This window comes from Cynara cardunculus, assembly GCF_001531365.2.
Source record: "Cynara cardunculus var. scolymus isolate 2C chromosome LG 2, CcrdV1, whole genome shotgun sequence".
Lineage (NCBI taxonomy): Eukaryota > Viridiplantae > Streptophyta > Magnoliopsida > Asterales > Asteraceae > Cynara > Cynara cardunculus.
In genome coordinates, this window is record NC_037529.1 from 65516190 (window position 1) to 65539232 (window position 23043).

The following is a 23043-nucleotide window of genomic DNA, read 5'->3' on the forward strand; positions in this document are numbered from 1 at the left end:
AAATATATTAGATTTTAAGCTGTCATACAATTTCTTTCATCGATAAACTACAATTGGAACCATAACTCTTATTTATTCAAATTGTATTAATATGTAAAGACCTTCAAAATCGTTAAAATTCACGACTTCCACTGCATTACACGGGTACACGTATTATAAGATCAACATGTTACCGACCAAAATAAGTGCAAAATAAAAAGTTTGAAACTTTAATACATCTAGAAGAAAAAAATCGTTACATCAAACAGAACCTAAATCAAACTTTGTTGCATTTCGATAATTTTTTTGCCCTTCTCTTTTATGGTTTCTGAGAAGATTCAATGGCTTCATTGCTCAAAATTTCAGGACTCTACATATGCACAAGAGCTGAAAAATGCTCACAAGATTTGAAACCCGACTACGAGTCTATGCCGAATACATTGATCTAAAACCTTCCGTAAGCGGAACCACTTTACCTTGGATCTTCGACTGCAACTTTGCCGCAGCTTGACGTATATCCTGTAGGCGCGAATGAGAAGTCGATAAAAACAAACAAAACATCGACAAAGAACTTTCTGGTTTAGGTGCTTATTTGATTACCTCGATATGGTAGCGAGAGGAGAAATGAGTCAAAAGAATTGCTTTGTTCCTAATCCACTTAGCGTGCTCGGTAATCTGGAGTTTGATTCATTCGTTAATGCATAAACAAAAACGATCAACGTTTTCCCAATTTCGTATCGGTTACATCAGATGGAAAGAGTACCTCATCAATATGCATGTGACCATGCTCTCGTGCATGCTCGATATTGCATTTCTCGTCCAAAAAGGTCGCCTATCCAAGATTATTTTTCACGTTAAGAGATAGACGACCCTAGCATAAACATAACCAAAGAAACCCAGTATCTCAACCAGAGGTGGGGTCTGGGAGGACAAGATATATGCCGACTTGACCTCTACCCTAAATAGTAGAACGACAAAATCATGTACCTCAGTTATGAGAACTTTGGCCCTCAAGGCATCGGAACTCCGTGGATCAACTAGAAAATCGGAATTTGTATCTCCGGTGAATGCCACCTCGGGGGACAATATGATATCGGTGATCTACAAGTACAAAAGGAAATCTTGAAAAGAGAAGATGGTTGAAGGTGTTGGTGGAAACCAAAAGGAAAAAATTGATCAAAATGTAACGAAGTTTGTATTAGTTCCTATTTAGTGTAACGATGAATCAGAACCACAAACCGCAACACCAGATTTCTTCTTTTTCTCGATCTCCCTTCCTTTCAAATGAGCGTATTGCTTCTTTAGCTTCTTGCGAACCGAGTAAATGACATAACCCTGAAAATTATCATAAAAGTCGATTCTTGAACATTTTCATACTTGATCTTGAGGACAAGCGGCCACTTTCAACCAACTAAACCAAACGAGCCCATTATATCCCACTTGGGTGTGGAGTCAGGGAACGGTTAGATGTATGCACACCTGACTTCTACCTCAAAAGTAAAGCGATTGTTTCCATAAACACCCTTGACTTGACTTGTGAAAAACGCGCAAAAGAGAGAAATGCATATAAAATATGTTTATGTGAATACCCCAATCAATTGTTCACTCCAAAAAATGCATAAAACGGCTGGTGACGGTCCAAAAAAGCCCAAAACGACAACATACGTAAGATCACAAGAGTATACCTGACTGGGGACTACGTGATGAGTTTTAAACGGGCGCACAACAAGGTCGTTTCGTAGCTCGTATGTTTCTCCTGAGAACAACAAAGCATACATGTTATTACCTGCAAAACATCAAGTGCTAAAATCACATAATACACAAGAAGCATTTCAAGAAACCAGACCTACATCCAAAGCAACCAAATCAAGATTTAACTCCACCTGACCCATCTTCCTGTGAAGCTCCATCAAATTTTCAACATCTTCTTTAATGGAAGGAGGCACAAATACAGTTGGAGGGCTCAAGCTGTACAGACCACGAGTTGCAACATACATCGGTAGCCCACCCTAAAACCATACAACATTCAACAAGTTTTATAAACCCTATTCAATTGAATCTTTATAAGGTTATCCTAAATATAAATTGACCCATTTATGAATCAATCAAACTAAAGAAACCACTTCAACAACTGCAAAATAGTGGTTAAACTTCAAAGCAAATTAAGTGGATTGGCTATAATACTTGCATCTAAAATCACAGAAACATGAACTTGAAGCAAAAGCTTACAATGTGATCAAGGTGAGCATGAGTAATAAACAAGAAATTCATGGCAACGGCTCTTGCTGGGCACCTTCCGATATCAAATGCACACTTGAATTCAGGAACAATAACACAAGTTTCATGACCCCCAATTGAAATACCCTCAATCGTGTAACCTTCTAACCCTGTCCCTTTTCGGATAACCTCGGCCCTAGCTTTCCTATACTCCTGTTCTTCAATTGCGTTCCCGATTGCTGATAGAAACCCAGAATTGTTTACCGATTTTATACAAGAATCGTGGGGTTTTATTGGTTTCTGAAGTGTAATTATAGGTGGATGTTTGTAAGAAAGGGGGTGGGAGGTGGATTGGTGAAATGGGGGAAGAGATGGGAACCCAGAGCTTGTGACTGCCATGGAGAATCGCATATCGTTTGTGGGTTATCTTCGATTCTTGAAAGAAACGGGGGTTTAAGAAAGGTTTTGTTGCCTTTTTATTGAAATCTGTTTAGAGGTTTCTGCCTCTGTTATCTTGTGTTCCTCTGTCAAGAACTGAACAGTAAACTTTTACCCCCTAAACGATGTGAGGTTAATAGGTTTGGACCTTTGAAATGTTCGGTTTCGACCGTAAACCCCCTTTTGTTTAACACGGTGAAGATGCTCGGATGGCTATCTTGTACGGCTCTAACGCATTGGCGTTAGTGTTCGACTTACGACTGGAGTAATTCTTGTAAACGGGTCACATCCATCTTACTGAAAGAAAGAAAAGCTACGTAGTTTATAGAAAACGACGTTTTATATGACTCTTATGAAATGAAAATTTTAAAAATATTGTTACAGAGTTTTGGTTAAAACCAATCGAGAGTGACATCCAACTTCAAAATGGTATTGAGCTTTAGTGACACCATCAATATTTGAAAATCGAACACTTAATTGTGAAAACCCTTGTGGACATGGAGGTTCATCTATGACGACTCCAAGCCATTCATGGTCACCTAGAGACTAGTCGATGCGCGTAAGCTGACCCAAAAACCCACAGAATATATATATATATATATATATATATTTGATATAGCATCACATCAAATGCTAAAGACATACTTTTCTTTGGCAAAAGGGTATAACACCTTTCATACAGGTCCCTAACCATAATGAGAAAGCTAAATTATCTTTCTCAAAAGTAGATGGCTGAATGATGTCTGAATGATGTCTGAAGTCGAACCTATATCTCCGATTCATTCTGCAAAGATGTTGGACGACAACATAATAGTTTTCTCGTTCAACTGGATGAAAATTTTACATTATGTTTCGAAAGTTAAATTCAAGAAGAATGTGCATAATATACAAGCTTGGGTTCAAGGTCTATGAAGCGTAGCTGCTACGATCAAACGATTCTTGATAAGTGACGTCGCTGCAGACTGTGATTCTAGAATCTGTGGATACTATCTCGGCATTTTGAAGCGTAAACCCATGGATTATAGGTAGCGGGAATCCGTTCCCAAGCTGTGCATTCACATATGGCATGAAAACAGTTTCGATCAGTGTCCACATCACCGGCTGCAAAACAGATCTTACATTATTCATGAATCTAAATCAAGATCAAAGAGTCACTATGACTACATTTATTACTTAGGTGGCTGTTTGGTTGTTTTCCCATTGGCGTGTTTGTTGGCTGTTTAACGAGAGTCACAACGATCTAAATATCTCAAAGCATATTGATGTAATTCACAACGATCTAAATATCTCAGATGTGTTTACAAAGAAGGAGATAATTAAACCAAAATTTTTAATATCATAAAAACATGATGAGCAAATCCAATTGATTACCTGAACCAGAAACATGTGCAAGGTGCCAATCTTGCTCCATTTCAACGACATCGTGAAATCATCCAGTCTCAAATGACCAGCAAGATTATTTCCGATAACTTCAACTGAACCAGTGCCAGCAATTACCTGCAAGAAGAAAAACCGTTACGTCAACTTAAATCAGGGTGCATTTGGTACGCAAACAGGACATGACTGAACATGACTTAGACCGGCGAGAGTGCAGTGGACAGATGAAAGAATAGTGGAAGGTTTTAGGGTGGTTTTAATTTAACATGGGTAGTTTAGTAATTTACCAATCTTGTCCATCTGCCAGATTTTTGTTCCACCTATTTTGGTGGGACCCACTTAGGTCCAACAAGTTTTTGTACTGTCCTGTCCCGCACACCTAACTCAACCTCATGAAACAAAAAATAATCTTTATTTTCCTACCAAAAATGTAGAAGCTTGTGTTTTACGTAGCTTCAGATTATATGTATCTTGTTTCAGTTCTACTTCTTTTTCCTTTTCGAGGACATAAAATTGAGTTAAATATGATGATAATAAAGGTTTACCAACGAGATACAAGCAACGGGTATCGTCTCATCGCCTTCAAGAACATCTATGATCAAATCTGCATAAACGGTAGCATCAATATTCTGCCACAATATCTGCACAACCGGAGGATCAGACAGAGAGATGTCCAAATTCATATCAGCATTCGGGTATTTCCTGTAGAGTTGGGGAACAATAAACCTCCATCCAGCCGTATTCAGAAGAGATTGTTCAGGAACTTTATCCACAACCCAATGCATAAACATAGCCTGAAAGTAAAAGTTCGTGTGATCCAAATGAAACAGAGATGTAATGCTTTAAAATTATACGGCCGAATGCTGGGTTTGAGGATTCACGTTATAGTATAAGGCTGCTGCAGACACGAAAACAGCTTCGTCTAGTGCAATTCCAACCATTTTTGAGGAATCTGAACAAGAAACTGGTGGGAGTAAAGCTTTGCGGCGTGAAAGTGTGTCTTTTTTAGATTCGATGAATAACCCATTTATCTCGAACCCTAATGAATCATCACTCAAGAAAGGGTCATTAACAAAGGTAACATTCAATGCGGCAATATCATCCACTGGAATTCGTTTTGGAAGAGCTTGCAGAAAAGATCCGAGCTTTGAAACTCCTGTCTTCAGTTTCTCGGTGATTGCTTTTTCTATGGCTGACGCTATTTGTTCTTCCAAAGCATCGACTATCCTGAAAGATGGTAAAACGCTAGCATTTGTTCCTTTACGAAAATTTGCATCAAAACGCAACGTACTTTGGTCCGATTCCTGTTTTGTGGAATGTACTTCCAAAACCTTCATTTCAGTACCTCAGATCTATATTCTCAAGCATTTAGACAAAAGTACATTACACAAAAATAGGAATCTAACCGAAGTACGTATGCATTTTCATGCAACTCGTAAACCAGGTACCAACTATTCATTAATACCATGCATTTTCATTATTCACAGTATTCATCATGAATGATTGGTTCTCACGGTTCTCAAAATCTTTACAGTTCTCCAATGAACATTCCCTTAGTGAAGTAACAATGCCAATTTTGAAGTTGAAAAGCCTTCAATTGAACTTATGAAACAATAGACAAACCAATTATGGCATGAAATCAAAAGAGTAACTTACCCTTGATAGAGCCAAGATGCTCCTCCATCTAGGTCTATGGAGATATCACGTATATGGCAATTACATTCGATGGTCGAAAGTTTCAAAGATCCTTCTTGATTATCCAAGCCTAGTGTTAAACCAACTCCGGCACCATTAACCTTAGCACGAAAACATCAACATTCATCAATGAACTTTCCTTCTTTCAATCAAACCAAATTCAAGAATCATCAAACAAATCAAATCCAAGAATCATCAAACGAACCAAGTTCAGGAATCATCGGAAGAATCAAATTCAAGACTTCTTGAATCATCGAACAGACCAAATTCAAGAATCACCATATGTCAAAAGACCAAGTTTCAATTTCAAGTACCTGAACGGAAGCAGTCCCACCATCTGAAATTGAAATTGGGGCAAGCCAAGTACCGTAAGAATAATGCCATTTCATATTCAACTCACAGGTGACCTCTGACCCATCAATTGAAACACCTGTGACACTGGGTTTGATGTATGATGACCCGATATTGACCCGATTGACAGTGATGTCTGAAAGAGCAATATGCACTTTACCAACCACTGGGATTTTAATGGTCCTTTCGATTTTGGTAAGCCAGAGGGGTGTCAGTAGAGAAATCGCTTCCGATATGAGCAAATCCTTGACGAAATCAAGGCCGTTTTGGGTTATGAGGAGCGAGATAAATGACTGATCGGCGGTGGCTGGGTGTGGAGGAATGAAGAGAGAGAATATGAAGATGAGATATATGGTGGTTGTTGACATGAAAGATTTGAAAGAACCCTTTCAAGATTTGAGTTCGGGGACGATGATGGTGGATCAATTTTTTAGGTTTGCTTTTGGGTGAGCTTAAAAATTGAAATTTGCAATATACCGTTAAACAAACAAAGAAAAAGACCTTTTTTTTTCTTTTCTTCGTGGGTCCCATCTTGTTCCAGTTTTTGCCCATGTCCTATACTACGTCAGACGTGACATAATGAGTTTTTGTTCTGTCATATCATACGCCAAACATGGGACGGTGAGTTTTGTCTTATCCTGTCATGTCTCATCCTATGTATCAAACGCAACCTTTAGTCTATAATATGTTCATATGGTACATTATCAAAAGTCTAAAAAACCTAATGAAAATTTTGATTTTCAACGACTAAATTTCTAGATAATTATTTTATATAAAAGGTGTTACATTTTTTAAACTGATTAAATATATCAAATAGAACTAAAAAATAACTGGAGTTTGGATTATAAAATGCTTCTAAAATTAAAAAAAGACCGTTAAAAGGTGAGACTAATATTCAACCCGTTTTTGTATTACAACCCCATCACCATCTGTTGCTGCCACATCATCTGCGACACCCATTCATCTCTTGCACCGGTGAGGATGTGACCACGCAGTCTCGTTGTTGCAATTAGCATATTTGATTTCTCTAGTGCCCTTAACGCTTCAGACTCTCATGTTCGAATTTTTGCTACAATTTACAGCTCTTACTAAGTGTCGTTGTGAAGATATTGTGGTTGAACTAACATGTAATTTTATTTCAAATATTTTCGTTGAGCACTTATCCTTATCCTGAAACTAGAGACTAAAGTCAGATTGAACGTTGCATAACCAAATGATGAGGGATGGTACATGTGTGAATAGCCCTATTCATTTTGAGGCTCAAAATTAGAGATTTTGAACCAACAAAGATCGATGACCGGTCCAAAAAAGGAATCGGATAGTGGGCCCAACTAATATCTGGTTATAGGCGAAAACCCATTTTGGTATTAAGTTTCAAACCCATAACCGATCCTTAACCAATTAAACCCCCCAAATAAAGCTCAAAAACTAGTCTTCAATTAACTAACAACTGGTCTGGTCAAAGCCCAGTCAAATTGATCAATTTTACTATTTAATGGGTTTAGAAAGTCCATAGATTTATTTGTTCAAAAAAGTTATTGTGTTTTTACTTACCAATGAGCATTGAAAGGACCTAGAATTCTACCCATTAAGAGGCATAATAAGGATCAAGAATCTTACCCGATAAGTATTGCCAGGCAAAAAAAACGTTTACTAACAACTCATTTTGATGGCCGAAAATGTTACCCGATAAGGTAAGTGATGATGTGATCTTGCTGGTAAGCGCTTATCTAGTAAGAGTTTGATAAACGGCATCTTAATCATTTAAAACCGAACAGTCCATTAGGCTCTTATGGACTTTTCGCAACATAAAAAAAGTCTAGTACTTCAAAATATGTTTGGTGAAGAAAATGATCTGTATCAATAAACTAACTAACGTATTTAAAAAAGTAATTTGAAGGTTGGATCCATTATTTTGAGAAAATTGGTTTTTGAAGATACGTAAAAGTTTTATTCATCAATTTGTCATAATGTATGAGATTACGTACCTTGCATGAACGTGTATAAAGTTCACACAAAACATATGATGACGTATGCATCTTAAACTCAAATTGTTAACGTTTTTTGGTACCAAACAAATACAAATTATATTCATCATCTTCTAAAGTATGTCATTAAATTGAATAAACACGAGATCTTTTGGTACTAATGGGACATGGATTGATTTTATTGATGGTATACTGGCTGTAATAAAAGATGTATTGATTATATTTGTAAAAGTACATTTCACCAATCGTTTATGTAATTTCGACAAACTCCATTAATCGTCATTGCAGTTTGAAAATTACATCGGAACCCCTCCTTTGAGTTTGCTTGCAAGGATCATCCCTCCCTTTAACATCCAAGTGACCTCCGTTAAGTGGTCCCAACGGGTATTTTTGTCTTTTCAGTTTGTCAAAGAAGTTTTTATCTACTCTCCTTTATGGTCCCATGTTTTAACAATATCGTGTGTCGATAAAAATTAAGTTGTTTTAGGGGCCGTTTACCAAACATTTATCCGATAAGTGCTTACCGACAAAAATTAACATTATCATTTATTTAACGGGTAAGGTTTTAGTCCATTAAAACGGCATCGTATGCAACAATTTACTCGGTAAGCACTTACCATGATAAGAGTCGTTGCCCTCACTTACCGGGTAAGACTCTTGGTCCTTGTCTTGATCTTACCGGATAAGATTCTTGGTTCTTACCATATTTATCCGATAATGTAATGTGATTTGGTAAGCGCTTACTCGGGTAAGCATTTGGTAAACGGCCCCTTACTCACTTTACAGTGACCATCGTCTATTAAATGCAACACGAGCCACAACCAGCTTGGATTATTAATATATCACGAGTAATTATTGTCATTTATGTTAAGTAATGATGTTGTAAGATCGTATAATCTAATTTAAACAATCGGCACTCAGTTGTCGGTTAGTCTTGAGTTTGTTTGACGTTAATGCGATTGGCAATTAAGTCCGTGACTAGGTTAGGTTAGGTTAGCTAATTAGAGATTAGTCATAGAGTGTTCAAGGCTTAATCCTGCTTTTTATACAAATGGAATATTGACGCATGTCGATGTTCTAACCAATTTGGCTTCTTTTGAGAAAATGGTTTGAATGAGTCAATGATACATAATCCAAATGATTAGTTGATTGATGCTCATTGCTATTCTCTTTCATTCTATTGTTTAAAATTCTTAAGTTGTTTAGCGCATTTGGACTTATCAATCTTCCACCTCCCTTTTATATATAATTTTTAAATGAATTTGCAAGTGACTATGTCTTGGACTTACAGTTAACACCGAGTCCCTGGAAAGATGACCCTATTTATCACTATCATTATCACAAGTTTTGTTTTAGAGGTAATTGGCTTAATTTATAAACTTTATTATTTGCCGCACCCGTCACCCTAATTTTAGCATAATTACAGTCACTCCCCTCTTCTTTTAGTTAATGTTGTTGGCCTGAATATATCTATTATTTTATTTTATTTTAATATCATTTCATATATAATTATCTACATATCATAAACTATTAGATAAAAGTGTTAATTAGTAACTTAATATTGGATATTGTTTAATAGTGAATATATTCTTAAATTTCAAGTAATTATTGTATACATAATTAGAACTCTTTGAACTTTATAAAACCAAACGATAAATACATTTAAATACAAAATGATCATTGATCATACTGATACGATAAACTACTACATCTAAGGATATGGAAATAAGGTAAGACTGGAACATATTTATCGTTTTCAACCACAATGGTTATGATAATAGGAATTGAGGTCACTGAAATATTCTATTCTAATGGAGTTCAGTTTCATGTCATCACAACAGTTGTGACCACTAAATTTATTAGAAATGATGTCTTACACTTATAATTTATGGGGATTAATTTGGACATAATTGGAGAAACCCTTTCAAATTTTTTTTTCTTTTATATTCTATATATTACATGTGAGAGTTGGTGGGCCTTTGCACTAAAAAATGTTAATTTTGTATCTTTATTTATTTATAAAAAATTAAAAGAATATTCGCATAATGCAGCAAGATACATCTCAATTTTAATGTTTTATTTTTTTTTTGTCTCGGTCGATGTTATAAAAAATAGAAAAAAAATATTGATATTAATACCAAAATGACTTTAAAATTTCTTCTTTTTTGTGTATTTATTTAATTCATTTTTTTGGTTTAACGTAATCTTTTATAAATATAATAATTAAGTATTTTGTTAGAACTCAATGATTATCCTAATTATATTTTTAATTTTTTTAATTTAAAATAAGATGTTTATTCTCTTAAACGTTACTTCATGCATAAAAAATAATTTTTAATTTTTTTGTCAAATACTTTATAATATAGTATAAATAAAAAGCATATATTATAATGTGAGAGTTGGTGGGGTTTTAGACATTAAGAAGTGTTTTAATCTTATACCTTCATTTATTCAAAAAAAATGCATGTGACATGTAACATGTTTATCTATTGGATCCTACTCAACATAACACATGTTAAAAGTTCCTTTGTCCTTAAATTACGAGTTGCATAAACTTTAATGGCAACAAACATTAGGTAGTTATCCCTAATGGAAAAAAATATAATTTAAACCACAAGTGTGGTTTGATCTTGGCTCCAAAGATCAAAAGTATCAGGAGAACTCATGTTCAAATCCAAGGAGGAATAAAAATCCCCTTGTGGCCACGGAGGTTTAAATGCGGTGATAATGTATTATATATTTAGAAAAAGGAACTATTTCGATGTACAATTTCTCAGTGTAATTAAAAAAAACGATTTTGGTTTCTGACTGAACCATGTGATCAGTAATAAAGTATTCCAACCAAGTACGTTAGTTGAGAGGTTTTAGGTACGATCCAGCAAGTTGATGTCGACCACCTCCACTCGCTCACATCTCGTCACTTGTCTTTTACTCGTTTTATCTTTAAATCGTACATATTTATATGCAAACATCGAAGCGGAACACATGAAAGTAGAGTGGAAAAAGGAGAAACACATGAAAAAAGAACAAAAGTGATGCAATTTTGTAGAACACAAATCATGAAATTTCGATTACCGACTTACAAAGCTATATTTTTTACTTATAATAACCTTCCATTCTGAATGTTGCTTCGAACTTAATTACATATCTACCACGCGTACTATCAACGGAGTTACAGCAGTAAATATTATTGACCGCAACCGGTAAAAATATTGTTAACCTTCACATCTAATTTCTCCTCCTCCTTGCCTCTTCATCTGTCCAACAATTGCATATGATTCATTAGGGTACCAAAATCTGAATAAATATCGTGTTTTTGTCCCATCAATCAGACGAAGACATATTATTATTTTATTTAATTCTTTTTTTCTTACCGTCAATCTTCTATAAAATGATGACGTGTCTTTTAGTGATTAGTGGATATGGGATTCGGGGACAACAGATTTTTATTCCCAAAGCGTGGGTTTGTTGGACTAATAATCAAGGGGGTGTTTTTACCTTACTCTTTCGCCTCGAGACGGATGTAGCCTTGAGCCGGTTCCGAGCGGGTTTGTAGTACGATTTCTCGTCTGTTTTTGAGCTCGAAGAGATGGTATCGAAATGCATCGAGACTTCATTTGATCCACAGCTTTCCTTCTCTTCCCCGGGCAGATCTGATAATACTCGTGATTTCACCATTAGTTTTTGATTCCCATTCAGCTGTTCGAATTGTTTGCTTACATCCCCGAAAGAAGTATCATGTTGTCGGGTGGCCATCCATCTCTCGAGCCAACTCCAACTCATGTTCGCTTCCGACTCATTCCCAGATCTCACGCTTTGTTTCTTCTTTGAGCAGATCCTCAGCTATAGAAACAAGATTCATAACAAATTGAATTCAATATAAAAATGGTACTTCCAATTTGATGTTTAAAAATGGCTAATTCGATACCTGTTGCGAGAAAGCATAGGCGAGTGCCCTTTCGCGTCTAGTAGAAGCCTCTAATCGATTCTGAATCCTCATTTTCGATATGTTGCTACTCACAGTACTGTCATCCCAATCTTCCTGCTAAAAACAAAACAAAAGATAATGTTTCTTGTATATCTGGTTCCTACAGATATAGAGGTTTGATGGTCTGTGTCTAGCAGATATTCCCGTTGGGTTCCTATCATATATACAGTTTTGATGGTACGTGTCCAGCAGATATGCCTATTAGCATCCTACATATATATATACACGTTTGATGATACGGGTATAGCTGATGTGGGACTCCAACATGATTTATTTTTGTATTTGTACCTTTAGCTTCGACGCGTGTGATCTGGCGCCCTTGTGATGTTGCATACGATTGGCGAAACCATCGCTACCCTCTTTGGCTTCCACCACCGAGTTTCCAGTTTGGACTTCTACTGATGTTGCTATAGACTCTTTACTTGAGGGAACTAGCTCGAGACCACCGCTGTTTGTCGATTCAAGTTTTTTGTTTCGATGCCTGATCTGAAAGTTTTCTAAAAGTTATGGACATTTAGATATAAAGATCAAGAAAACAGAAAGATTGGTTTGTGAAATGACCAGAAAACTTCTAAATTCTGACTGAATGATAACTGCAGCATCATGTTTGGAGGCCAATTCGGTCTTTTCGTCGGCTTCTGAAGTTTCATTGGAGTGATCGGAAATGGGCTGTGTGACAGTGGCCTCAGAACCCTCATCATCAATTCTTGAACTAAAAACAGTAGCTTTCGAACTTCTACCAGAACCAGAATTATCCTCCATTAAAACCGAATTCATGGCGGCTTTCGAGCTTCTTCTAGAAGCTGCATCTTCTCCGGCTAAAACCGAATTGAATTCATCACCACAAAGATATGATCTGACAGAAGCCCATCTCTTTCTTTCAACTGCATTGTTTCTCATCACCTGATTCAATCAAAATGCAACAGTTGTTCAAGAAAACCAGCAGAAACTACACGATGAAATCAAGATTTTTCAAGATCATTAACTAAAACAACTCACATTGGCATCGTGGGTGGTTCCGAAAGATCGATTCTTGGAGAACACACTCCTGACAAGTTCTCCAGTAATCCCCATCTCTATAATTGATAGAATTCAATCAGGTTGTTTTAGTTATATCAGAAAAGAAAAAGAAAGAATAAAGACACCCCATATACTTGTTTCAGAAAGAACAATTGCATATGGTCCACTTGTGTTTCATTTTTTACTTCTGAGACAGTTACATTTGACTGGTTTTCACCTCAAAACCAAAAAGATGGTGGTAAAAGTGTAGCAGATTTGAGTGAAAAGTGGAGGGTTAAGTTGGATTAGGTAAGGGTTAGAGAACTTTAGAGCTGGAATTGAAGAGGTTTAAGATGAGGGAAGCAAGTGATGAGTAAAGTAAAGGGTAGATAGAAAGAAATGATGAAGGGTGGTTTCTTTTTACACTTGTTTTTGTGATGATGCTTTTGAGCACATGGTTGGTATGAGATTGGGTTTCCTTCCATAAAGGTTTCTTGTTACTAGGGTCATGTCTATTCTACAATTTCCTTTTCATGTTTGTACACTTTTAGAGGTAGTTTACCTGATTGTTTATCTGATAAGCGTTTATCGATAGGAGTCAACACTATGATTTATTTTGATGAGTAAGATTTTAGTATATTAAAACATATCGAATGCAACAATTTAGTGGGTAAACGCTTATCTAGGTAAGAGTCGTCATCCTCACTTACCGGGTAAGACTCTCCATCATTCTCATCGCTCTTACCCGGTTAGATTCTTGACCATTCTCATGTTCATCCGATGAGGAAATTTATCCGGTAAGTACTTACCAAGTAAGTGTTTAGTAAATGGTCCCTAATCTTACCTATAATCATGATGGGATGTGTATGTAATAATCCTTTTAATTGTATTCTTTTCAACAAATATTACAGTTAACTTTGAACGATGCTCGTTTTAATCCTTTTAAATGGTTCTGTTATACTTGTATCAAGACTATAGTTCGACTAGACGTGTAGTAAATAAAATAAAGTAAAAGTATTCATACCATATGAAACAAATATACTCGTGCCCTAAAAATTTTGAGGGCCTCGTTCCACATGAAACACTGAATACCCTTGGCATGATCGTCACTGGAATTTTTTTTCTAATTCGGGTCCTGTTTACCAAAATTTTTTGGGTAAGTGCTGAACGTGGTAAGAAGTCTGACTATGAAAAGAGATCTGATTTTGATAAGTGTTGATTGCAGATCATTGTTTACATAATGATTTGTATTCCGTGTTGATCGAGTGGAAAAGACTATTATGCCTCTCTGTTTTTTAGATTGAGAACGTTTTCTCAGTTTTTGCTTTTCATAAATCAAAAACATCAAAATAATGTAAAAAATATATTGTTCGTCATTCTTTACTATTTTCGTTCTTATTATTTATAATGTATTATTGTTTCAGTCCCTATTGTTTGCAATTCTTTACCGAAATTAGTTCAGAGACGAAAATAACAGTAAATAATAAACCATAAAAGACGAAAATCGAAATTATTATCAAATCATAGGGACTAAAATCGTAATTTACTCATTCTACTATTTATATGTTTCGAATGAAGCACTTGTACTTTCCAGGAAAAGTCCAATATTACAGTTTCTGAAACTACAGTGGCTATTCTCGGAATACCCAACAAGATGGAAAGTTAAGTTTTAAACCAACTTTTTTAACTACTTCCAATAATCAGTGACCAAAGAGAAAAGACCAAAACTTCAATCATTAAATAGCAAAATTACAAGCCGGGTCATCTTCTTGACCCGATTGAACTCGGTTTCCATTTTTTGATCATCGTAGCATGTGAAAAATATGATCTTTCTAACCGTGATGACGTCCAAACCACCTCGTTCGTGCGCACCTCGACTAACCCCATAAGACTTTTAGTCATGAGTCAGTCAGGTAAACAGACTTGAACCGGTTACCGAATTCAAGGTCTTACCAATTCAGATCTAGATTAAGAAAATTATGGCTTTGGAGTGTTCTTGTTGCAGTAACCTCATCTACTTTAAGCATATATGCTATTCATATCATTCTTAATCTTAAAGATTAATTTTTATTTCAAATATAAAATGCAAAACCAAAATTTGGGAAAAGAAAGAAATTGAGGTAAAGATTCTAAGCACATGTTTTCAACTTGGTAAGCTCTCTGTCAACGGCTTTCTTCAAGAAACTGTCCTCATCGAGAATCATCTGAACGGGCAAGAAACCGAGATCGTTAGCCATGGCAAGCATCATCTGCTTGGTTTCAGCTTTGAACTCCTCCAAATCCACGGTTCCGTTCGAATCACGGTCAAACTGCACAAACAGTGAATTGTAAACATGAGAGAGCTCATCAGGATCAGTTTTGACATCAATCCCGAAATGGGTTTCAATCATTCTGAAACACTGCAGCTCTTTGAGCATCTCTGAATAGCTGAGGAGACCATCTTGGTTTGTATCCAGATGGCTGAATCGATCTTTAACTGAACCATTGAATGCTTCGTCGTCTTCGACAAAACCCAGAATGATGGCACCATCTAAAAGCTCCACACTCATTGTGATGTGTTGTTGGTAATGGTATTGATGATCAGTTATGATTTGTGGTGAAGTAAATTGAAAAGATGTGTATATATAGGGCAGAAATTAAAGGGCATATACATACATATATACTTATTCTTAATTAATGGTTTGATGTTGTTATGATCGATGTGTGCGTTTAAACAACGCTCCTCTTATATGCATCTGGTTTTTGACCCACCCACCTCATGTTTCTTAATTCTCCATCCCAATATATCAATAAATATTAAAGGAAAACAAATAACATTTTACAAAAATGATTTAATGTTTGGTAAAAAAAATCTGTCTATTAATGGTTCTAAAACCTTCTGAACGATTTTGTATCTTAGGTCTCAACGTCCTAATTTTAATCTTAACAATTACCAAACAATTATATTTCATTTTGTATTATATTATAAGAGTTTCTTAATCATTTTGTATAAAACCATTTAGCAATAGATGGATGTTGTAAAAAGCCATTTATACAACAATGGAAGTATTAGAAATAGGAATATAATAAGCCGTTATATAAAAATTAAGACACGGTTTCAGTTTTTAGAAGAAACTGGTTATGAGGATATAGAGAAGAAAGTGGGGTAAAGGCAAAAGTGTATGGTGGGGTAGTGGTCAAATACAATTTGATGGGGAAGTCAAATACAACAAAATGCTCTTATTTTATAAAACACATATATTAATCGTTTTCTTAATTCTTCAAATATTATACTATGTGCTTAATCAGTTAAATACTCGATATTAATATATACTAGAAGAATATTAGCGTAATGCAATAAAATAAATTTTTATTATAATGTTTAGTTTTTATTCTTCTCTATCGATATAATATAATTTTATGTGGTTTTGAGAAAAGAAAAATGTTTTTATTTTTGAATAAAATATAAATTTGAAGATAACATAAAATTTTGAAAAAATAAATCGATAATAGTATCAAATTAATTATTTAATAATTCTTGTTTTTTGTTGTAACTTTTTTAATTCAAATTTTTATTATACGTTAATTTAGATTTAATAACAAAGTAATTTATTTTTGGTTTAATAATATAATTTTTTATAAAGATAATAATTAAACATTTTGTTATAACTGAATGATTATCGTAATTATAATTTAGATTTTCTATATTTAAAATGAATGTTTATTTTGTATTTGATTATGTTTATCTGCCGTTAGTTACACAAATTTAAAAATGGAGTTTTAATAAGTTGTACTTGTACAAAATTACTTGTAATCTTGAATTTTAAGTAATATGCATTAATAAACAGTACTTAATGCATAAAAATGATTTTTAAGAGTTTTTGTCAAATGTTTTATAATATAGTATAGATATGTATGTATGTATTAATTATAGGGGAGGGTTCAACGAGAACACTTTTATTTTACAAAAGTGCAAGAACACCTTTTTTATCATAGATAATTACATGTGAAACTATTATTCCATCACATATAATACACATGTGATGCTAAATTAGAGCTATGCGACTTTTGGCATGATCTAGGTTATAGACCAAGTTGTGCAAACACCACTAAGCCCCTCATATGTATTATCACATGTGATAAGAATGTTCTTAATGTAATACTATAATCCATAAAGACCATCACATGTGATACTAAATCATAGACACAAACGACTTTTGGCACGACATTAAGCACAAGACATGTCGTCCGCACACCACCAGGTCCCTTACCTGTATTATCATATAGGAGAGGGATAAAATGTAAACCAAACTATTTGTACAGACCGTGAAAACCGTCGATTTCATTGTTTATTTTAGTGAAAAAATTTCACGAAATTGTTTAATATTGAAATTGTTTCAAATTATTCATTTCATGATGAAAATGTTTCATATATTTTTGTTTCTATGTAAAAGTTAAAGTGTTTTATGTATTTTCTTATTTTGATTAAATTTCTTTATTAAATTTAATAGAATGAAAATGATAATGTCCATAATTATTTTGAAACAATTTCATCATATTAAACAATTTCATGAAATTTTTTCACTAAAATAAACAATGAAATCATCAGTTTTCACAATTTGTACAAATGGTTTGGTTTGCAAAATATCCTCTCCCTCCCTCCCTCTCTCTCTGTATATATATACATATACATATATATATATATAGGGGCTGGTTCAAATATTAATCAAGTTTATTGTGTTAACTTTATTAATCAATACTGACCATTGATTATTACAATAAACGGTTGTGATTTATCATATTAAAAATATAATTTTTTAAATTTACAATTTCACAAACATATGTGAACTAAGTGAAAAAGAGTATTTATGTAATTTTCTTTTTTATGTAACTCTCATATCATTAATTGAGAGTTACAAAATCAAAAAATCTAATGATTTTTGTTAATTTATTTTTGTTAATGTAAGAATCATATGAACACATCTATATATATATGACCCATTGTGTCAAATACGAACAAAAATTGATATATATATATATATGTGTGTGTGTGTGTGTGAACTTGGACTGTATAGTATTTATGAACACAATATGAACATAATAAGAATAGTTGTTACACGAAATGATATAAATAAAAAAACAAGTATGAACACAGTATAAACAACTTGTGAACAATAGTTTCTTTATTATGAACATATTAAGGAATGAGCCAATGTTGAGATCTGCAGCTAGTGTACATATGAACACAATATGAACACTTGTGAACAATAGTTATTTCATTTATGAACAATGAGTTTGTCCATAATAGTTTGAACGATACCGAAAAACTTTACTACCGGGTCTCCTTTACCAATCACAAATTCAAAAACATTATAGATAGAAAAATCAATATTATGAAGAAAAAAAACAAGATAAATAATAAATTAACAAAAATCATGAGATTTTTTGATTTTGTAATTCACAATTAATGACATGGGAGTTACATAAAAAAATTACATATTACCCTTGTCATTAAATTATAAGATGAATATGAACTTATATATAAAATGGATTGTCATTGGTTGAAAATGGTTAACAAAGTTAACACAATAAACTTGATTAACATTTGAAACACACACACTCACTCTCTCTCTCTCTCTCTATATATATATATATATATATATACACACACACACACTAATATATGTAGGTAGGATCTTTTGTTAACTAATAAAAAATGTTTAACTTTACAATCTATTCACCAATCAGGAACAAGTTATACATTTAGTCGATTCAGGAGGTACTTAATGAGGGGAAAATATAAGGTTTAATGGCGGGGACCTCATGGCCCCGTGGTCCACATTTTGTGAACCTTACTTGCCATACCTCATAAGTAAGCACCGGAAAAGACAACCTGTCCTCCCCTAGAATCGAACCCGGGTGGGCACGCCCAAGGCAGGCCAAGGCCTAATGGTTATTTACAGAAGGAGGGGAAAATGTAATTGTCTATTTGGTTTTGCTTTTAATGCATAGTAATGGACGGTTACATTTTCTAAATATTCCATGATTTTAGCCTTTGTAATAGACGGTTACATATTCACAAGTGAATATGTTGGACACAACATTGAACCTACATGTTGAACAAAGTTCATAACATGGAATGAACCTTAGATGAATGTTGAACAATGTTCATAACTTTGAACCTACGAATGTTGAACAGTGTTCATAAGTTAACACGTGGGCACCTAATACAAATACCAAACTCAATAAATTTGAAACACCATTGTTCATCACAACTAACTTAAAATTAATATACGATGACAAAAAAAACCTACTAATTAAATCTTGCCTTAAAATTTATCGTACAATTACATTTTCTAAGTATTCAATGATTTTAGCCTTTGTAATGGACGGTTACATGTTCATAAGTGAACATGTGGGCACAAATTGAACCTATAATCGTTCGAAAGATAGAAATTTGTGGGCATTCATACCTTGATTTGTCAATGAATCGACATGAAATCATTTGGAAGTTTAGCGATGGCGTCCCAAAAGAAATTGAAGTTTGAGGTGTATGACGAAGCAATCGTCTCATATTGCACCGGCGACAGATGAACTAGAGAATGATTCTTTTTCTACTGAGAATCCGAATCCTACACAGGAGATGATCCAAATGAGGATTTACGGGTAGGAGTAACGAATACAGTATAGTAGCCGATCTTTCCAATCACCGGCATAATCGGTTTTTCTATCTGAACTGGGAAACTACTTGCAGACTATGGGGTGCGGCCTTTTGAGAGGGACGACAAAGGCCGAGAATGAGAGCGAATATTAATTTGGGATGTTTTTATCTCGTTGGAGTGCCCGTGGTGATGAAAGATGGGAGCAGATGGTTTTGAAATATAAAATTACAAGTTTGTCCTCGAACTTCCAAACTAGACATGAGATTGGACATGCCTTTCACTAATATTACAAAAAGTGTCATCGTTTTTAATGACCTTTGATCAAAACCCATGGATGATTGAGATTAGTCTTCACGGTCCATTCTTATTGGTTCTCATTTGATAGGGTTGGGTTTCAGTGAAGAATGAACGTTATGGTGAGAAGGGTAAGAAGGATCTCAATCCTTGGATCAATCTAATTGAAGAGAACCACTAGATCAATTCCCTTCTAAAACGTAATTCATGGGTTGTTTTGGGATCAAAAGTGATCAAGGATCTAAATCCCTTCTTACATTTCTCACCTTAACTCATATTCTCATACGATTCTTCATCATATATGACAATGATTAAATGTAACAACAATTTCTAAATCATGAGTCATTTTGTAATGATTGTTAAATTTTTAAGAATGTTTTTTTTGTTTTTGATTAACCTGGATATCCAACCTGCTATGCGAGCCGACTAATCCCAGGCCAACCACCTGCTTTGCAGATAGTCCGGAGTCGCCGCATTTGAACCTCCGTAGCCATAAGGGGATTTTTATTTCTCCTTGGATTTAAACCTGGGACCTCCTGGTACTTTTGACCTTTGGAGCCAAGTTTAAATCAATCAGACACCACCCTTGTAGTTAAAAGAATGTATTTTAGACAAGATAGTTTAGATGATACCATAAAACTTGTTGCATTTAAAATTAGTTTACATAAACGAGTCGATCATCAAAATTGGCACCTTAACCACTACATATCCGCATCATGTAACATCTTAGATTTTGGTATTTGGGTGTTTTATACGGGTTATAACTTAAAGTTATATAACTTAAAGTTATATAACTTTTCGTCCCAATTGGCTGGACCATACATTCACCAAAACCGACAAAAGTTCCAAGATTTTATACATATTTAACCTTTTGAATCAACTTAAAATTAACATACAATGACCAAAAACCCTACTAATTAAATGTTACCTTAAAATTAGTGTACAGTTACATTTTCTAAGTATTCCATGATTTGATTTTATCACTTGTAATAGACGGTTACATGTTCATAAATGAACATGTGGACATGACATTGAACCTACTAACTGAACTTCCATGATGACACGGCTGGAGAGAAAAGAAACGTCTGTATTCAACCACATAATTTATTTTGTACACAACAAAGCAGATTAACACTTCTTGGATCAAGATAATGGATTTATTACTTTTGGGCCAACATTGAATATTATTGGTAATTGGGGCATGAAGTTTGGTTATAGAATTGGGCATAGTCTTGTCCAATATAAATTAATTGAGCTTAATGGGCTGAGCCCATGTGTATAAAAAGAGGTTGAAGTTGAACCAACCTTCTATTTCCCTAATTTTAGTCCCTGGGATTTGAGAAAGATTGTAATTTTAGTCCCTATAGTTTATAATCTATTACTGTTTTTATTTATGAGACTAAATATGTTAAAACTCCTCAATTTTAATCTTTTTGATTTTTTTAATTTATTAAATATATTTTTTGATTTCTTTTTTGGTATTTTTGTCTTTTTGATTTAATAAAACTATATATTTTTTTGATAAAAAAGTTAATAGATAAAAAAACTATATTATTTTGTTATTGTTTATGAAAAAAGAATTAAAATGTTTTCAAAACAAATAGTTTTTTGTTTATATTTTTGATCATTATAGTTTTAATTTTTTATGAATTAAATGTTTGCCACTAACATCGTTTGAAATTCAAATGCAAGTCGTTGAGTATGTAACACCCTCATTTCACCATGAAAAATGTTATGTAATTTAAAACGAATTCTCCAAAATGACTCTAAAATAATGGCTAAATCAAAAACCTTAAACCCTTTCGCAGCAAAAGTCTTCAAAATCCATAGACATGTAACTTGAAAGCTAACCCGTCACATATCAGGTTAAGTTACAACTGATTCATACATAATCATCTAAACAAAAGACTGGATTTAAGATAATAATAATAGGCAAGTCTCTAAGTGCGTCATTTGCCCTTATCCAACCTCGAAGGCTCGAACTATATGGCCCTAAAATTGATACTATAGTCAGCTTATAAAACTCGGTAAGTTCATCATACATGTCAACTTGTAAACTCTATATCAAATAGTATGCATTTTCTAAAAACATGCAACATTGAAAGAAACAAGACCTCATAACCGTCTCGTCGAGTAGGCACTGATAAATTGCAAACATTTGTTGGGTGTGTACAACTCACCTATAGCCAATAACCCGTTACGGGGTCGTGCTGCAATATCACAGGCATTCCCTGGTGTATACGGCTCACACAAAACCAGTCACCTATTCTGAGGTCATGCCTCCCTTCAAGTGTGACAAACCAAACTGACATCCCATACTCTAAACTTGTACCACTTGTACAAATTAAACCAACTGAAAACTTAATCATGCTAAATATGTTTAAAAATCGAAAAGCAATTAGTATGCATGCTCCACAAAGCTCCATATACATGTAAACATATAATCAATGTGATGTATTTAAATCAAAATTATGCACAACATTGACCTCTACAGAATCATATCATGATAAAATAACTTTGTACATATGTATGCATCTTATTGTAAGTCTCATGAATACTTACATAATTGTGTGTAGGTCGTCTACTGCTAGCTCTCATATGAAAAATCTATACAATTCATACCACTATGTCCAATTAATGACTTAATTTTTCTCCAAAAGTCAACTGTGGTCAATGCGAGCTGAACTAAAGTCAAACTCCATATCTAAGCATTCTATATTCATCAAATAACTCAATTTGTTCCCTATCATTAAAATCCACATGAGTTAAACTAGTCAAAAGTCAATTCTTAGTCAATCCGATCAAACCGACCAAGTTTAGTCAAACCCTAAACCTATAACTCAATGACCTCCCAAAACGTCAAATTAATTATTTTTTAATTATATAAAATAAAATGGTTCCTAGCTCAAATCTCTCCTAACATCATTTTTAACTATTACATCACACGCAGGTCATCCTCTTGCAGGCATGGTTGCACGTTTCTGGCATTATCAAGCTCCATTTTCTGTTGTTTTTAGCCCTTTTTCTTCGTTACACCAATCTTTTGGTAACATTTTTACCAACATTTTGACATAAG

At 34.1% G+C, this 23043-nt stretch overlaps 4 protein-coding genes across 5 annotated transcripts; all 4 read right to left on the reverse strand.

The window, feature by feature from the left end:
• Nucleotides 1-191: 191 nt before the first annotated feature.
• Nucleotides 192-2668, reverse strand: LOC112505825 (tRNase Z TRZ2, chloroplastic). Its single transcript, XM_025109842.1, has 8 exons — nt 2209-2668; nt 1826-1988; nt 1665-1735; nt 1219-1314; nt 967-1080; nt 743-811; nt 580-654; nt 192-498 (listed from the first exon to the last, which is right to left on the reverse strand). Exons 1-8 carry the CDS (start codon nt 2605-2607, stop codon nt 406-408), a joined length of 1080 nt encoding a protein of 359 aa, XP_024965610.1. The 5' UTR covers nt 2608-2668; the 3' UTR covers nt 192-405.
• Nucleotides 2669-3385: 717 nt separating this feature from the next.
• Nucleotides 3386-6494, reverse strand: LOC112505822 (putative BPI/LBP family protein At1g04970). Its single transcript, XM_025109839.1, has 6 exons — nt 6021-6494; nt 5668-5807; nt 4893-5238; nt 4557-4805; nt 4006-4131; nt 3386-3735 (listed from the first exon to the last, which is right to left on the reverse strand). Exons 1-6 carry the CDS (start codon nt 6423-6425, stop codon nt 3541-3543), a joined length of 1461 nt encoding a protein of 486 aa, XP_024965607.1. The 5' UTR covers nt 6426-6494; the 3' UTR covers nt 3386-3540.
• A 4550-nt stretch (nt 6495-11044) lies between these two features.
• Nucleotides 11045-13107, reverse strand: LOC112505824 (protein IQ-DOMAIN 1). 2 transcript variants are annotated; one of them, XM_025109841.1, is made up of 6 exons: nt 13033-13107; nt 12595-12936; nt 12322-12519; nt 11974-12087; nt 11544-11888; nt 11045-11302 (listed from the first exon to the last, which is right to left on the reverse strand). In XM_025109841.1, exons 1-6 carry the CDS (start codon nt 13105-13107, stop codon nt 11261-11263), a joined length of 1116 nt encoding a protein of 371 aa, XP_024965609.1. In that variant the 3' UTR covers nt 11045-11260. The 2 variants fall into 2 exon arrangements, with proteins under 2 accessions (XP_024965609.1, XP_024965608.1); XM_025109840.1 differs by having other exon boundaries at nt 11974-12090.
• Nucleotides 13108-14686: 1579 nt separating this feature from the next.
• On the reverse strand, nt 14687-15715 carry LOC112507749. Its single transcript, XM_025112439.1, has one exon. It carries the CDS (start codon nt 15579-15581, stop codon nt 15162-15164), a length of 420 nt encoding a protein of 139 aa, XP_024968207.1. The 5' UTR covers nt 15582-15715; the 3' UTR covers nt 14687-15161.
• Between the last annotated feature and the right edge of the window lie 7328 nt (nt 15716-23043).

Excerpts from the sequence above, each read along its gene's own strand:
- LOC112505824 (XM_025109840.1), bottom strand. The coding sequence starts at position 13,107 with ATGGGGATTACTGGAGAACTTGTCAGGAGTGTGTTCTCCAAGAATCGA. Across the intron at positions 12,091-12,321 it reads CACACGCGTCGAAGCTAAAG|CAGGAAGATTGGGATGACAG; the intron begins GTACAAATACAA and ends TTTTGTTTTTAG. Across the intron at positions 11,889-11,973 it reads CCTATGCTTTCTCGCAACAG|CTGAGGATCTGCTCAAAGAA; the intron begins GTATCGAATTAG and ends TTGTTTCTATAG.
- LOC112505825 (XM_025109842.1), bottom strand. The coding sequence starts at position 2,607 with ATGCGATTCTCCATGGCAGTCACAAGCTCTGGGTTCCCATCTCTTCCC. Across the intron at positions 812-966 it reads CCAAAGTTCTCATAACTGAG|GCGACCTTTTTGGACGAGAA; the intron begins GTACATGATTTT and ends AATCTTGGATAG. Across the intron at positions 499-579 it reads CCTCTCGCTACCATATCGAG|GATATACGTCAAGCTGCGGC; the intron begins GTAATCAAATAA and ends TCGCGCCTACAG.
- LOC112507749 (XM_025112439.1), bottom strand. The coding sequence starts at position 15,581 with ATGAGTGTGGAGCTTTTAGATGGTGCCATCATTCTGGGTTTTGTCGAA.
- LOC112505822 (XM_025109839.1), bottom strand. The coding sequence starts at position 6,425 with ATGTCAACAACCACCATATATCTCATCTTCATATTCTCTCTCTTCATT. Across the intron at positions 4,806-4,892 it reads CAGCAGCCTTATACTATAAC|GCTATGTTTATGCATTGGGT; the intron begins GTGAATCCTCAA and ends TTTTACTTTCAG. Across the intron at positions 4,132-4,556 it reads CCGTTGCTTGTATCTCGTTG|GTAATTGCTGGCACTGGTTC; the intron begins GTAAACCTTTAT and ends TTCTTCTTGCAG.